The 16,341-nt window shown below is 41.4% G+C and overlaps 1 protein-coding gene across 3 annotated transcripts in view; it reads right to left on the bottom strand.

Annotated features, from left to right (window-relative positions):
• MED12L (mediator complex subunit 12L) overlaps positions 1 to 16,341 on the bottom strand; it is a 322,844-nt gene that overhangs the window by 253,941 nt on the left and 52,562 nt on the right. For all 3 annotated transcript variants that reach the window (XM_081827792.1, XM_081827784.1, XM_081827786.1), the window contains exon 6: positions 855 to 1,024. In XM_081827792.1, the coding sequence (XP_081683918.1) occupies positions 855 to 1,024 (170 nt within the window). The remainder of the gene's footprint in view (positions 1 to 854; positions 1,025 to 16,341) is intronic.

Raw genomic sequence — 16,341 nt, 5'->3', positions numbered from 1 at the left:
TGTTGAGAGACACTTTTTTCAAAGATGTGGACTAAATCCTCAGCTCAATAAAAGTCATAAAGGCTCAGAGAAGGTACCAAGGTAGTCCTCTGCTAAATGGAACTAGGATTTATAAGATGGTTTTTAACTGACTTAAAACTAACAATGCTACTTCCCAAAGAACCGGGCTTACTTTAAACTCTTAGAAAAAGTCACTTACAACCTGGAAATTATAAAGTTCTAAGGGGAAAATTTTGAAACCACACATCCTTCTTACCCCCTTCCTCTCTGAACAAGATAGCAGGTAGTGAAAGTCTCTGCTAGTCATACAACTTCAACACATTTCTCCCTCCTTGCTAGGAAGAGGCAAATAATAGCACAAGCGCCCTCTTCTGGTCAATATGATTTACATCAGCTTGTCCGAAGAGCATTCAGGGCTCGCTCCGTGCCCTTACTCATCCTCCCAACTATATTTTAAACTGTCTGTGAGCCAAATTAAGACGACCCTTCTATGGAGAAACTAAGCCCTAATGGAGATCGAGGAGATAGGAAGCACCAACACAAATATTTTTTTGAATAATTGTATCCAAATTTTTCAAAATAAGAGGTTTGGAAGGGATATTTAATAGAGAAATTACCAAAAAATTAACAGCATCAAAAGAGCTAAGATCATTGAAAGCTGGAGATCAATATATAGAAGCAGCGGCTGTCACCTCGAGGCAAAGGTGGTACCATGAATACAACTCAAGGTGAGAAATGTCAGACTGCTCTCTCTGAATGTATTTGGTTCATATAAAGATAGCGCTTAAACCGTAAGGACTTCGCTCTCTTCTTAAAAGCATGCTGTAGGGCCTTGAGGCTCTTGAGAAGGTTACCTGGAACATGTGAAAGGCCAGCTTCTCGTTGTACTCCCACTGCTTCATTGCCTGCTCCACATCCGGTGGCACCGGGACAGGACCATCCCCCGCGCTGGAAGCCACGTGGTAGAAGTCGGAAATCTTGGCCAGCTGCTCTCGGAGATATCTGGTAGATATTTGTGTCCACTCTGCATTAAAAACAAACAAACCTAAATTTCTAGACATGATGAATATAAGAATTAACGTTTTCTCCCCGCCTTCTGATTAGCTTAAGGATGTACATATAAAACAAACATCTATTATAGAAAAGTGGTTTTGGCATGTGCAAGCATTGTACAAAAAAGCACACCCACCCCAGTAAGGCAACGTGGACGGCCCTCCACCCCCCACAGGAATGTTGGCCAGCTCTTGGGTGGAGAAGGCAGCTCTCCCCGTGTGTCTCTGTGACTCTTAACGGAGGAGTAGAGATGCCTGCACTTGAGTTATGTGCATTTCGTGATGTTCCACGTTATGCAAACAACAGCACAAAAAATTTCAAAGCCACAAGCAGGAAACAGAGGAGGTGAGCACCTCAAAAATTTCAATTCTACTCCAAAGCAATTCAAAATCCTCCAAATGCATCTCTCCAAGCTGGATTTAAAACATGCCTAATTAAGATTTGTTCCATTTTTGTCCGTCTGTAAGAGGAGTGGCATTCACCATGGGCTGGCCCATGACAGCATCCTGACCTGCACTCCCCCTCCCCACACCCGCTAAAACACCAGCACGGCTGCCTCTTGGACAACCATCTGGACCTTCAATTATTCTACCAACACATGATACCTCAGAACTCAATCAGAAAGAGTAGTGAGGAACAAAAGGTAGGAGACTGGAAAGGAAATAGAAAAGTACCATTACAAAAAAAAAAATCACTAAAAATATTCAAAAATGTCTGCCAGAGGGGCACAAATTAAATCAGTGTGTTGCCTTTGGCAACCATGAGGGATGTGATGCCAACTTTAGCCCATTCTGTGGATAAAAATGTAATAATTGCATGCTCACAGCCAAATTTCCCCAAGGATTAGCGAAACAGCATTTCAGAAGAAACCACCCTACTGAAACATTACCACACAATGCTATTTTCCCATTATCCTGGCAACTGGCTCTCCCACCTTATTTTTAAAGGAACCAATTTTGACAAAAGTAAGAGCAAAAACCTAACATCTGTTGGGGATTCAGGGTTTTGTTTTTATTTTTTAAGTACTCTTAAAAGTACTTGACAACATTACCCAGAGAGAACTACCGTTAAGTCTTGGTCTGAACCACTTACTCCTCAGTGTGTCTTTTTTAAAATCAAAATTCAAATGCACATGTTAAACTCTAGTAATAAGCCAGTGCAAAAAGATGAACAGATACTAGGTCAACATTCTGTTCCTAATATAATATTGTTCTTCAGAAAGCACCACCAATAACAGATATTATCATTAAAATTAATCTATCGCCATTAAAAACATGACAGTAAATTATCAGTGTCATCATCTTCTGGTGCCCCCTTTATGGACTAATAGTCTCATGACACTTGTTTAACAAAACAAAATGCCAACCATCAGATGGGACAAGTTTAGCTTAGCTATAATAAGCAAAAACAAAAATAACAAGGATCCAAATCCTAGCTTTTGTGTGCCAAGCCTTGCTATTAACTCACTCTCAGTATGGTACCATCCTCAATACCGCACAGAATATTTTAGCCTCAGGAGCTAAAAATAACACACACATTCACACACCCCTACTTTGTCCAGGGTATATTTTCTTAAGATTGTTTCTTAAAATATGGAAGAAATATATGTTCACTACAGAAAATGTACAATGCAGATATGAAAAGAAAAACATCTGTAATCTCCTCACTCATAATTAAATATTTTAATATTTGTCTTTTCAGGGTTTTTTTCCCTTTATATGTGCTGGAATGTTTATATAAACATATGCATTTCTTTAAAAAAATATGCTGAATAGGACATTCCACAATCTGAATGCCTTTGGGGATTCAAATGGAATGCAAATGTAGCCCTCTTAGTAGTGTGTGTTAATTCTAACTGGCATTAAATTGTATCAATCAGGGAGATTCAGAGGTCTGGGACATAAGACAGTCTAGAGAGGATTAGTTTAAAAAATTAGGATGCACACAAAATTTTTATTAAAAATTAAAAACAGGGGCGCCTGGGTGGCTCAGTCAGTTAAGCGGCTGCCTTCAGCTCAGGTCATGATCCCAGGGTCCTGGGATCGAGCCCCACGTCGGGCTCCTTCCTCAGCGGGGAGCCTGTTTCTCCCTCTCCCTCTGCTTGCCACTCCACCTGCTTGTGCTCTCTATCTCTATCAAATAAATAAATAAATCTTTAAAAAAAAAAAAATTAAAAACAGAGGGGCACATGGGTGGCTCAGTCAGTTAAGCGTCTGCCTTCGGCTCAGGTCATGATCCCAGGGTCCTGGGATCGAGCTCCGCATCAAGTTCCCTGCTCTGCGGGAAGCCTGCTTCTCCCTCTCCCACTCCCCCTGCTTGTGTTCCCTCTCTCGCTATGTCTCTGTCAAATAAATAAATCTTTAAAAAAAATTAAAAACAGAAAATTGCAAATGGCCACCAGTACTCTACCCCTTAAGATTATTTGGATTCACTGACCACCCCCCCACCCACCCCCCCACCCCCGCTTAGTTACGGCTGAGAATGAAGCTGAGCCCTGGGGGCAGCAGTGGCAGGACCCAGGGGAGTTTCTACCAAATGCCAGTCGCTTCAGCCCCTCCCGCCAGATCCTGATTTAACTGGTCTGGAGTAAGGGGCCCAGTTTCAGGTGATGAAAAGAAAAGAGGAATCATAGGGACGATGGTGGGGATGAGGGGAATATTCAAAGGTGGAAAAAATGCAGACCATGATCAAGGAGGCCACTCTGCAGGTGGCGCCGCTCTACATTCAAGCAGCTCTGAGGATACAGCCACATCATTTGTAGTTCATTGATACTGAGAACTTCAGGGCCATGAAGGCAGATGATCAGATAATTTATGCACATAAACATGACTGAGAGTGGCGTCAGGGGGCCAGGACTGAAAAGAATGACTGGTCCCTTTGACAAAACTCCCCCTAGCTCCCTGAATCCTCTGGTCACTACTGCCTAACCCCCCAAGACAGAAGGGGTTTCAGACTTCATGCAGCTCAATCTAGCACTGTCTAGATCCAGGCACAGCAGGCTTATGCAAGGCCCCACAGCTAGACCTGAAGTACACCACCCGGTGTGAGATGCCCCACTCTAGTACATGAAAACACATAAATCGATAAACACATAAAGGTGAGAACAGAGATGTGCCAAGTTACATTAAAGATGATCCTCCTGGGCCTAGAATACCTGCAGTATTAAAAAGAAAACTGGGAGGAGCCCAGTAGGGAAGTAACATCCACCCTGGGGGCAAACACAGAGCATGCCAAGTGCAGCGGGGCTCAAGGAGAAGGTACCCTGGCCAGGAGACGTGAGTAGAGAACAACACAGGGCTGCATTTAGTGATTTTGGTAGAATGAACTTCGGAATAGGATGGCCCTGGTGCAAATTCTCATTCTGCTACTCGGCTGTGTGATGTGAAAAATGGTGTCTAACTTCTGCTAAGTTTCAATTTCCTCCTCTGCAATAGGAATCAATCTCTCTCTCTCTCTCTCACACACACACACACACACACACAGAGTTACTGTAAGGATGAGTTACTTAGCATGATGCATGCAATGCAGAAACTGATCAACATGTGGTAGCTATCATCACCACATGATCGGGATGAAGAGTTTTTTGAAAACTCTCCCGTTCGATCTTGACTGTCAGAGGACAGCGCCTGTTGTCACTGATCTTAGACCCTGCCTCTGCTGCAGCAAGCTGCCAATGCCTAACTTAATGCTCTGGATAAGTATTTATGAAATCAATCCACGTCAGTTTCATGATTCCAAAACCTTCAATGGATCTGCACTCCTTCATGAATTAAGGCCAAATTCCTTAGTTAGGACTTAAAATCATTTCAAATACTACCTACCATTAAGTAGCTACAGTTGCTGCTCTCTCTTTCTCGGGCCTATAATGCTCTTTATCTACCATACCTTCTCTACTCGCCTGTGTTCACTTGTGAGAATTTTTCTGGACCCAATTCAAATGTCAAATCGAATATGTAGCCTTCTTTGGTCTCTGGACACCAACCCACCACCTAAAGGGGCTCTCCCTCGGATATATCACAATTGCCTCTTTCAACCTCTCTTTCATCTCCATAAAACTATGCCTTACATAGCCAACATCTAAGTATTGACTTGAATCAATACACTGTAAGATGCTCCCAAAATAACCACTAAATCAAGTCACTCCCCAATTACTCTGCCTCTCAAATCTTCCTACAAACATCTTTGCTTTCTAGTTCAAACTCATCACTGCACACCCAGCTTTCAAACACCATCTAGGAAATGCCAAATTCCCTCTCTAGCATGCTCTGTCTTTATTATAGCCACTGCTAGTCAATGCACTACAAAGGCCCGTGCAAAGAGTGAACTTTCAATTCTCTTTAATAAACTTCCAATAAATATATATGTGTGTCCTTTAATTTTGTGAGGCTCATTTTCCCAGCCAAAGTCTTTCCTCTGATATCAAAGCAAGCGGGAATTCACTCTGTAAAATAAATCCAATAGAGATTGTTTAAAAACTTCCACCAGTCCCAGAGAGTTAGGTGCACATTTTTAAGGTGATCCACTTGATAAAGAACTTTAGTCAAAGAGGACAGTCTCCTTGAAGGAGAAACCTATATCCTAGAAAATTCTTCCTAGGTACACCACTATAATAAAAATTCTTGCCTCTCCACAGGGAGAGCAGGCTGCTTCTCAGAACTGTAAGATGTAGAGGATTTCATCAGCCTGACTTTGGTGCAGACTGAAAGGTGGGGAGAAAACACTTCAGTGCATGCAAGACACAAGCACATTCCACCTCTAAATACACAGTAAGAATGACTGGAAGATTTTCCACCATTTTTCTCACTTTTTTTTTTGTTGTTGTTAAAATGCTTTCTTGATCAAAGGACGCCATCAATAAAGTGGAAAGACAACCTACAAATTAGAAGAAAATATTTGCAAATCATGTATCTGATAAGAGACTTGGATCTAGAATATATAAGGAACTATTACAACTTGATAATAAAAAATGGGCAAATGATCTGAACAGACATTTCTCCAAGAAGATAAACAAATGGCCAATAAGCAGATGAAAAGATGCTCAACATCATTAGCTACCAGGAAAATAGATACCACTAGGGCAGTTATAAACAAAAAGACAAATAGTAACAAGTAGCGTTGAGGATGTGTATGAACTAGAATCTTCATGTATTGCTGGTGGGAATGTAAAATGATATAGCCACTGTGGAAAACAGTTTCGCATTTCTTCAAAAAGTTAAACACAGGGGCGCCTGGGTGGCTCAGTCGGTTAAGTGTCTGCCTTCGGCTCAGGTCATGATCCCAGGGTCCTGGGATCAAGTCGCACATCAGGCTCCCTGCTCTGCGGGAGGCCTGCTTCTCCCTCTCCCTTTGTCCCTCCCCCTGCTCTCACTCTCTCTCTCAAAAAAATAAAATCCTTAAAAAAAAAAAAAGTTAAACATAGAATTACCATAAAACCCATCAATTCCACAACTAGTTATATTCCCAAAAGAAATGAAAGCACATGTCCACACAAAGATTTATAAACCAATGTTCATAGCAGCATGATTCACAATAGCCAAAAAGTGAAAGCAATCCAAATGCCCATTAACTGGTGAATGGATAAATAAAATACGTTATATGTACACAACAGAATACCATTTGGTCATGAGAAGAAATGAATGGAACTACTGACACATACTACAGCATGGATGAACCCTGAAAACATTATGCTAACTGCAAGAAGGCAGCTTCAAAGGACCACGTATTTATATGAAATGTTGAGAACAGGCAAATCTAGATTTACACTACCTAAAGCAGAGGGGAAGTTAGGGTAAATGGGGAGCAACTAGTAATGGGTACAGGATTTAAGGGTAATAAAAATGTTCTAAAATGTGGCCATGGCAAGAGTACACAATAGGAGGGGCACCTGGGTGGCTCAGATGGTTAAGCAGCTGCTTTCAGCCCAGGTCATGATCCCAGGGTCCTAGGATCGAGCCCTGTGTGGGGCTCCCTGCTCAGTGGGGAGCCTGCTTCTCCCTCTCTCTCTGCCTGCCACTCCCCCTGCTTGTGCTCTGTCAAATAAATAAATAAAATCTTAAAAAAAAAAAAAAGGAGTACACAACAGGGAAAAGATAATCTCTTCAATAAATGATCTGGTAAAACTGGACAGCTACATGCAAAAGTATGAAACTGGAACACTTCTAACACCACACACAAAATAAACTCAAAATGGATTAAAGACCTAAACATGAGACCTAAAACCATAAAACTCTTAGAAGAGAACACAGGCAGTAATCTCTTTGACATCGGCTATAGCAACATTTTTTTTAGATAGGTTCCCTGAGGCAAGGGAAACAAAAGCAAAAATAAACTATTGGGACTTCATCAAAATAAAAAGCTTCTGCACAGCAAAGGAAACCATCAACAAATCAAAAAGACAACCTATGGAATGGGAGAAGATATTAGCAAGTGACATATCTGATAAAGGGGTAGTATCAAAAAGAAACAAAAAACTTACACAACTCAACAGCAAAAAAAAAAAATCTGATTTAAAAATGGGCAGAGAATATAAATAGATATTTCTCAAGAAGACATAAAGATGATCAACAGACACATGAAAAGATGCTCAGCATCACTCATAATCAGGGAAATGCAAATCAAAACCACAATGAGCCATCACTTCACACCTGTCAGAATGGCTAGAATCAAAAACACAAGAAACAACAAGTGTTGGCAAGGATGTGGAGAAAAAAGAACCCTCTTGCTTTACTGGTGGGAATGTAAATTGATGCAGCCACCGTGGAAAACAGTGTGGAGGTTCCTCAAAAAATTAAAAATAGAATTACCCTACGATCCAGTAATTCCACCTCTGGGTACTTACCCAACAAATACAAAAACACTAATTTGAAAAGATATATGCACCCCTATGTTTACTGCAGCACTAGTCACAAATTCTGGAAGCAACCCAAGTGTCCACCAAGAGATGAATGGATAAAGATGTTGTGTAAATATATACAATAGATATTACCCAGCTGTAAATACAGATGAGATCTTGCCATCTGCAACACGGATGGACTTAGAGGGTAGTGTGGTAAAGCGAAGTAAGACTGAGAAAGACAAATACCTTATGATTTCACACGTGTGAAATCTTAAAAAACAAATGAATTAACAAAAAGCAGAATCAGACCTATAAATGCAAAGAACAAAATGATGGCTGCCAGAGGGAAGGGCTGGGGGGATGGGCAAAATGGGAGAAGGAGCGTGGGAGGTACAGGCTTCCAGTTACAGAATGAGTAAGTCATGGGAATAAAAGGTACAGCATAGGGAATACAGTCAGTGATATTATCAGAGCAACATACAGTGACAGATGGTACCTGTGGTGAGCAGAAGGTATACAGATGTTGAATCACTATGTTGTACACCTGAAACCAACGTAACACTGAATGTCAACTATACTCAAAAAAAAATTTTTTAAGACTTTAATTTTTAAGTAATCCCTACACCCAATATGGGGCTCGAACTTACAACCCCGAGTTCAAGAATCTCATGCTCCACCGACTGAGCAAGCCAAACACCCCCAAATAAAAATTTAATAAAAATTTAAAAATAAAATAGGGCCATGGTTTCACAACTCTGTGAACACACTGACCACTAACATACACTTTAAGTGACTTGTAAAGTATATTAATATCTCAATACAGTTGTTACATAATTTTTTTTATATTTTTATATAATTTTTTAAATGTTTTCTTCAAATACTTTACTATCAGTAAGAAATCACCTGCATTTCATGAAGTAAAAGACTATCCCACACTGATAAAAAGTAATCCACTGCAAGATGATATGATTTTGAGGGGGTGGGAACAGGGAGGAGGAAAAGGGGCAGAAGTAAGAGTGTCCATGTGTTAATGGTTAAACCTGGGGTGAACAGTAATAGGGACTTAATTCTTCTGTATCTGTATATGTTTGACACTTCCATAATAAAAGGCTTTAAAAAGTTAGTCAGTTGTATCCTATAAAATCATTCACAGAAAACCTGAAATTCCCTATTCAGCCACTATTCACTTGGGGAATGGGGGGGGGAAATCAGCATGCTGATTGGCAGCCTGGATAAAGAAGAGCCCAAATGAAACCCGCTGTCTCAGTGCGACATGAGATTGACAGAGTCAGCCCAATGGCTGGAATGTTGTGTTCTGCTGAATGGTCAGTTGGTGAAATCAGGCCCTCTGGCTGGAGAGCAGTAAAAACAGGGGGGTGGGGGAGGATGGCAGCGGGGGAGAGACCGTAGAAATGCTGTGGTGATAAAGTATGACATTTTTTTCACGCTTTAAAAAAGTTCTCCTCTAACACAGAATTACCTGTAGAATACTGGTGTTTCGTGGCAAATACCCAATACCTGTTTTTGTCTGGATGAGTAATTTTACTGTTATCTTTAAGAAGCTATTTCTCTCTGGTTTTATTTATACCACTGAGCGATGATATTAAGTACTCTTAACTGTAAGAACAAGATGACTAGTCAAGATAGAATAAAACCATTTAGCTGCAAACATTAAATGCCGACTCTGGGCCAGAAGCTCCCCTTGGGGTCTGAGGCTACAAACAGTGAAGAGAAAGCAGCCCTGACCTGGGGCAATTCATCCTTGAGTCGGGGAGACACACAGGGACACAGAGATTGACAGCAGTGAGATTAAGCGCTCCGACACACCACGGGACACAGGTGAGGAAGCAAGTGGACACTGTAGCCAAGTCTTGAGGGACGGTTCAAAGGAGTTCCACACACACAAACGGCAGTGTGCAACGTGCCAGGTAATGAGGGCGCCAGAAAGGCAGAGGGAGAAAGGGCCGGTGAGGCTAGGTAGGTGGCCCAGGCCTGAGGTCCTCAAGCGCTAGTGCATGAAATGACCACCAGAGGGCGCTGGTTAAACACACAGCTATAGGTCCGACTCCAGAGATTGCAACCCCTGAAGTCTGCATTAATAACCGGCAGCCCAGATGACTCTGACCCTGGCAGTGACAAGCTATGGAGTTTGGTCTTTCATCACAAATGATTAAAAGCTGCTGAAGGATTTTAAGCAAAGGAATGATAAGATCAGATACGTAAATTAAGACCCTCTTAGATAGTTGTAAGGGAGACAAAATAAAAGAGAACTATGAAGTTCAGTAGGGAGATGAGCAAGGAGGGAACAAAGAAGAGACAGGTAAAATGGTAACCAACCTGATACCGGAGAGAAGGAAAGAGAGGGGCAAGGCAGCTTCTGGATTTCTCAGCGGGGTGGTTGAGCCGATCCTGGTGCCATCGACTGAGATGTGAAATTGGGAGACTGAGCAGGGGAAGGGGCTGACTTCAGTCTGTTTTTATTAACTTTTTAATTCAACTTTGTACAGTTTTAACAAATATTACACAAAGATCTGAGGTATCCTTTACCCGCCTTCCCCAGATGCTAACATCTTGCAAAACTACAGTACAATATCACAACCAGGATACTGGCACAATCCATTGATCTTACCGGGGTTTCTGAGTTCAACACTTGAATTTTAGGTGTCAGAGAGATGTCATGGGAAAACATGTCCAAGGGGTGGATACACAGGTCTGACACTCAGAAAAAGGGTCAGGGTAAAGACACAGGTATGGGGACCGTTATCTTCTGTGATTTCAATGCCTTAAAGAATGTGATTATGACAACAGAAGTAGGGATAGGTAGGTTTATTCTGCACAGTTGGGGTACTGGTTGTGCCCTCAGTGGATACCCAGCCCGCCCCGTCTAAGCTCCCAGCGTATGTTAACTCGCTTGGTGGTGGTGAAGAGCATAGGCTGTGAAGTCAGATGACATGGTTCCTGTCCCAGCCCCTGTCACTTGCCAGTTTGGGGATCTTGAGCAAGTCACTCAACCTCCAGGTGCCTCAGTTACTTGTCTATAACACAGGGCTGATAAGTGTACTGAGACTATAGGGTTATTTTGAGAATTAAGTGAGATATATAACATGCTTATTAGAACTGTGGTGCATGCCCAGGAGAAAGCAAACATACATGATTTCCAGGCCCAGGCAGGCAGGAGCCCACACATAGGAAGGAAGTCACCTTAGGTGAAAGTAGGATCTCACTGGCCGAGGCAAAGAAGACAGGTAAGGAGGATTGGCTGCTGTGGAAAAGTCTATGGATGTCAGTCAGGGTGGGCGTGAGCTAAAGGAAAATGGACAGAACTTCCTTCCTCTCTGAAGTTCAAGGAAGGATGGGCAATACTCCAAAAAAAGATAAGGACCATTACAAGGCAATATATAAATAACTGCACAGTTGTGTGACAGACAGTTAATGCTTAGGGATTTCAGGGTAAAAAGAGACCAGACTGGCCAACAAAGGAAATGGGTGGCAAGGTCTCGGGCAGGGAAAGGAGGAAGAGGGGCTGACAGGGGAGGGCTGGTAGGAGCAAGAATTGCATCCCTAGGAAGCAAGTCAACTCCTAACCATGGCTTTCTTCATCGTAGGTGCTGGGGAGTATCTCATACCTGAGAAGAGCATTTGACACCTTCCTTGGTTTGGCCCTTTGGCTGTCAGGTCTCCAGTTTGTTTCCATGCTGATGTATACAATGCTAACTGTTGCATTTAGGGATTTTTCCAGTGGTCCTTTTTCCCTATCAGCCCCATACCAGCATCTGAAGCCAAGGCTCTTGGCAACCACAGAATCCAATTTTAGCCCCTAGAACAAGACTTTCTTATTCAACACATCAATCACCCCACTAACTTCTCGGCACAAGGACAGTTTCAGGGGTTTCCTCCTAACAGACGGGCACATACAAAACATCTGCCCCAACAGGCTCAACTCCTTCTCAGGGGCGTGAGAGAGCTGTCTGAAATTAATGCTGTGATTATCATACAGTAGGTTTCGCGAAGCTTTTCAGATTCCTGCATATACCTGAATGAGTAGCAGTCTTGGCCATGGTGAGATATTCCTAACATGGAGTTGCTAACATGGAGTAACAGGCACATTATTTTTACAAGTATTAAACTGGTGCATTTAATTAACCCCTTAAGACAGGTCCCCACAGCCTTACACATCTGAGACCAAGCCTGGAGTTTAACTGCCCCAGGGAAGGAAAGCTACAGCAACACAACGGACTCTGTGAGGAAACCACAGCTGTCCTTCCCTACGTAGGGAACATACCTCTGTGCACAACTAAAGCTTCACACGTAAAGGGATGGCTCCCCAAAGACCTGGGTGGGAGGAGAAAGGGAGGTGACTGGAGAAAGATGTTCGCTGCCAACACAGTGGAGGCATCAGAACTACTTAAATTATTACACAGGACATTTCATTATCATCACTCCACTCCCAGCTTCTGCTAACAAGGAAGTGGTGGAAAGCCCTGATCATTTACGGAGCAAGATAAACTACATTTTCTTTGTGCACTTTGCATTGGAATTTAGTTCCGTGATCAGCTTGGCTGGAGTCAAGTCTCTGCAGTAAAAGCACCACGTTGACTACTTAAGTCTTAAATGCAGTTGCCGTGAAGTCTGTACTTCTGAACAAGCTTTAGACAGGTGAGAGTCTTTCATTAGAGCACAAATACAAAAACTACAGACATCATATTGCCAAATAACCATGTAAAGTACCTCTAGACCAAAAAGCTCTAAAACATAAATATGCTTACACATGGCACAGACCAAGCAGACCCAACCCTATTATCCTCTCCTCCAGAACTCACCTGGTCTTATTTTTCTGGAGACCAAAGACTGATGCATGATATATTCATTTAACGAAATCTATTCACTTTAGCTGTGTTACTTTCACAAAGACACTCCAACGGGTAATTTACTGACCCTGGACTTAATGTTTTCTATCCTGTCAATACATTCCAGATATCCCTTCACTCCCAGATAATGGTGAGCTGAAATGAATTTAGAGCCACTTGATTCCAGGGATTTCATTTGAAAGACTATATATACTTCATCTGAAAATGACTCTGAAACTTAATGTCTTAAAAAAAAAAGAGAGAGAAAAAAAGAAAGAAAAGAAAAGAGCGTTTCTATTCATTATGGAATTAACATTCCAGTGTGGATTGCAAAACACAAAAAGATCTAGCTTTCGTAAGTCATTACAAAGTTAGTAGCCTGGAACACTTTAAAAGAACAGGGCCACTATATGCCCAGTATGGAACAGGCACCGATTTTCTTAAAGGAACATAAGAACATACATTAAGGACATACATAAAAATATATTTCAGAAGATACACAAGCAACTAGTAACAATTCCCTTGGAAGTGTATGATGCGACAGCTGGGAAACAGTGTGGGGAACAACAGTGCTGTGAGAGACTTTACTATCCTCTTTGAATACTGTGTCTTATGGATAAGCTACTAAAAAAAAAATCTTTCATCTCACACAAGCTGTTTTTTCTTAAAATTCCATTATGCTTTAAGCAATCAACCTGCAAGATGCACAACAAATAAAAACTCATTAAACGATGAGCCTTCTGAAGCACCTTCACACCTCACCCCAACACCACTCCCCACCCCAGCTCCACAGTCACCCCTCAATCCATATGAGCAGCTTGGAAATTCTGTAAAGCAAACAAGACCCAGAACCAGAAGTCCAGGATAGAATTCCTAGTTTTCCCACTTGCCCTGGATTTTCTTACCCTAATTTGTAAGCTGAAGATACCCAACTACCTGGGAAGATTTCATGAGGAGTGCCCTAAATGAAAATACAGGTTATCAGTCTGTAAACTACAAAAACTTCTAAAAGATATTTTTGTTACATAATACATTCTAACATGCATGTACATTGTAAATGTACATGCATGAACCAACAGCTATGAAGAACAAAGAACTACAATATTAATTAAACTGGGATTCTGATTAGCATTTTCTCATAGAAGATGATTAGTTATTTCAAGCAGGAATCAGTATCAAAACTGACTAGAAAACAGAGAAACTGCTGAGTGGCAATGGGTTCTTAACAGTAAATCCAAGACTAGGTAATTCCCCCAAACCAACAAAACCAAAAGAAATGACAGCAGAAAAGACGAAGCAAATACAGTACACAGATCTAGAAACCTAACTTGTTTGCTCCCAGCTTGCCAGGAAGGAAGACAATTATCTAAGACCAAGAAATACATTTGAAGACGCAATAAAAAACAAAAACTTTCCTAATTTTTACTTAGAAGGCTAGACTTCTTTAAGGCCCAGCTCATATTTCACTCCTTCAGAAAACTTTCCCTAATTTTTCATCTCCCATCATTTCCTGTATGATTACAGGTAATTATGTACTGCCGATTGCGCTCTGCTTTAGGGATGCATCTTTTTTTTTTTTTTAAGATTTTATTTATTTATTTGACAAAGAGAGAGCACAGATAGGCAGAATGGCAGGCAGAGGGAGAAGCAGGCTCTCTGCTGAGCAGGGATCCCGATGTGGGGCTCGATCACAGGGCCCTGGGATCATGAGCTGAGCCAAAGGCAGACGCTTAACGACTGAGCCACCCAGGCGCCCCTAGGGATGCATCTTCTCTCCACAAAAAAATTATAGCCCCTTAAAGGCAGACAGCACAGCCCCCATTTGGTTAAAATTCTCCACAGCATCTACCCCAATGCATAAAATCTTAATAAACCTTTTTCTTACTGAAGTGAAATATCAATTTTCTGAGTGCATTTTTCTAGGAAACTCAAAAGGATTCATGGGCAGACATTACCTTTAATTTCATCAAAAACTTAACGATCATACACACACACACACACACACACACACAAACACACAAACCACCAGGACCACTATCACACACTAGCATCCGAACTTGAAACAAGCTGTAACACTTTACTTCGGAAAAAGCTGACATAGGTTTGCACAGAGCAAAGATAAGTAATGCAGAGTTACACTGCAGCATATTAAACTTGATTAGAACTTTAAAGTAAACATAAAAATCAAAAATTAACAAAAAGAGTTTAATGTTAAATGAAAATGTTAAAAATGAATTGGAAGTAAGAATATAAACTCCAGGGGTGCCTGGGTGGCTCAGTCGTTAAGCATCTGCCTTCAGCTCAGGTCATGATCCCAGGGTCCTGGGATCGAGTCCCGCATCGGGCTCCCTGCTCAGCGGGGAGCCTGCTTCTCCCTCTCCCACTCCCCCTGCTTGTGTTCCCTCTCTCGCTGTCTCTCTTTCTGTCAAATAAATAAATAAAATCTTTAAAAAAGAAAAAAAAAAAATATAAACTCCAAAACGTATGCACAACATACACAGATATGTATGTCTCCATCCATCCATTGACAGAGCTTAGATGCCATACATCCTAGTACCGATGAGCACCTTCAGCATCCAGATCTTGCCTTCTAAATACCGTTTCCCCATTAGAAAGAAGTACAGCTCCTTAGAGAAATAACTGTCTGCAGATCTGAGGCAGAAAAAGTACAAGATGAGCCTGGGATGTCTTTCTGTGCCAAAAAACAAGATAGTGTTCTAAGACAAAAAGGTGTCATGTCAAAAAGGATACAGAAAGCTTGAAACTTCTTCCACTGGCCAAATTTTTGGACAATCTGAACACTAAAATGAAGAATGAGTGTAACTGGCTTTAAAATACTGAACGAATAAAAATCCATGAGTCCATCACAACGACCAAAGATAATTTTTTTAAATAAGAAAAAAAATAGAGAAACTGGTTTACCACCACTAACCATGTAATTACAGCAATTCTTACTCTGAAGATTGATAGTCAAAGGAAAGGAATTTAACATTTACTCTGCATTTTTTATAAAGAATTACAATTACCACAGTTGATGAGAGAAAGCTCATTGTTATGTGAGAATGCCAACATCTAGCCGTCCCCCCAAAAAATTATTTGGGGCTTGATTCATCAACAGATGCTAAAACTTTTAGGTGAATTACTGGGGAACAGGATAGTGGCAGGTGCCAAAGTCATAGCCCACAGGCCCCAATCCTTGCAGTACAGAATTTTTTATCCAGGTAGCCAGAGCTACCCCACCAATTAAAACCTACTTTTCAGGCCTATGTATAGCATAAATTTAAATTACACTTATACAAGCACTTCTGTCCAATCTTCAGGGTTATTGTCACAGTAAGCAAAGCAGATAGCTCTTTTATGACAAATGAGATCCGAGGAACACCGTAAAGATGTGGAGGCAATCTTGACTTGAAACTAAAAGTTTGTCCCTAGAGTCAAAAAAGTTAGTACTGCAGTCTTCAGGGACCCGAAGTGTAAGTAAGCTGGTTGGCTTAGATAAGAAACCAGACTGTTTTGCAGCCCAAATGGCTCAGTGAATATGTCACGAATTAATTACCCAGTGTGCAAGAAGGGTAGCTACTTCTTCCCTGTGTTTTGGGGGCGATC

Source organism: Leptonychotes weddellii, chromosome 1 (genome assembly GCF_054177405.1).
Source record: "Leptonychotes weddellii isolate Sample4059 chromosome 1, ASM5417740v2, whole genome shotgun sequence".
Taxonomy (NCBI): domain Eukaryota; kingdom Metazoa; phylum Chordata; class Mammalia; order Carnivora; family Phocidae; genus Leptonychotes; species Leptonychotes weddellii.
Note: the sequence above shows the minus strand (reverse complement) of the source record. Positions and strands in the feature narration are given on the sequence as shown.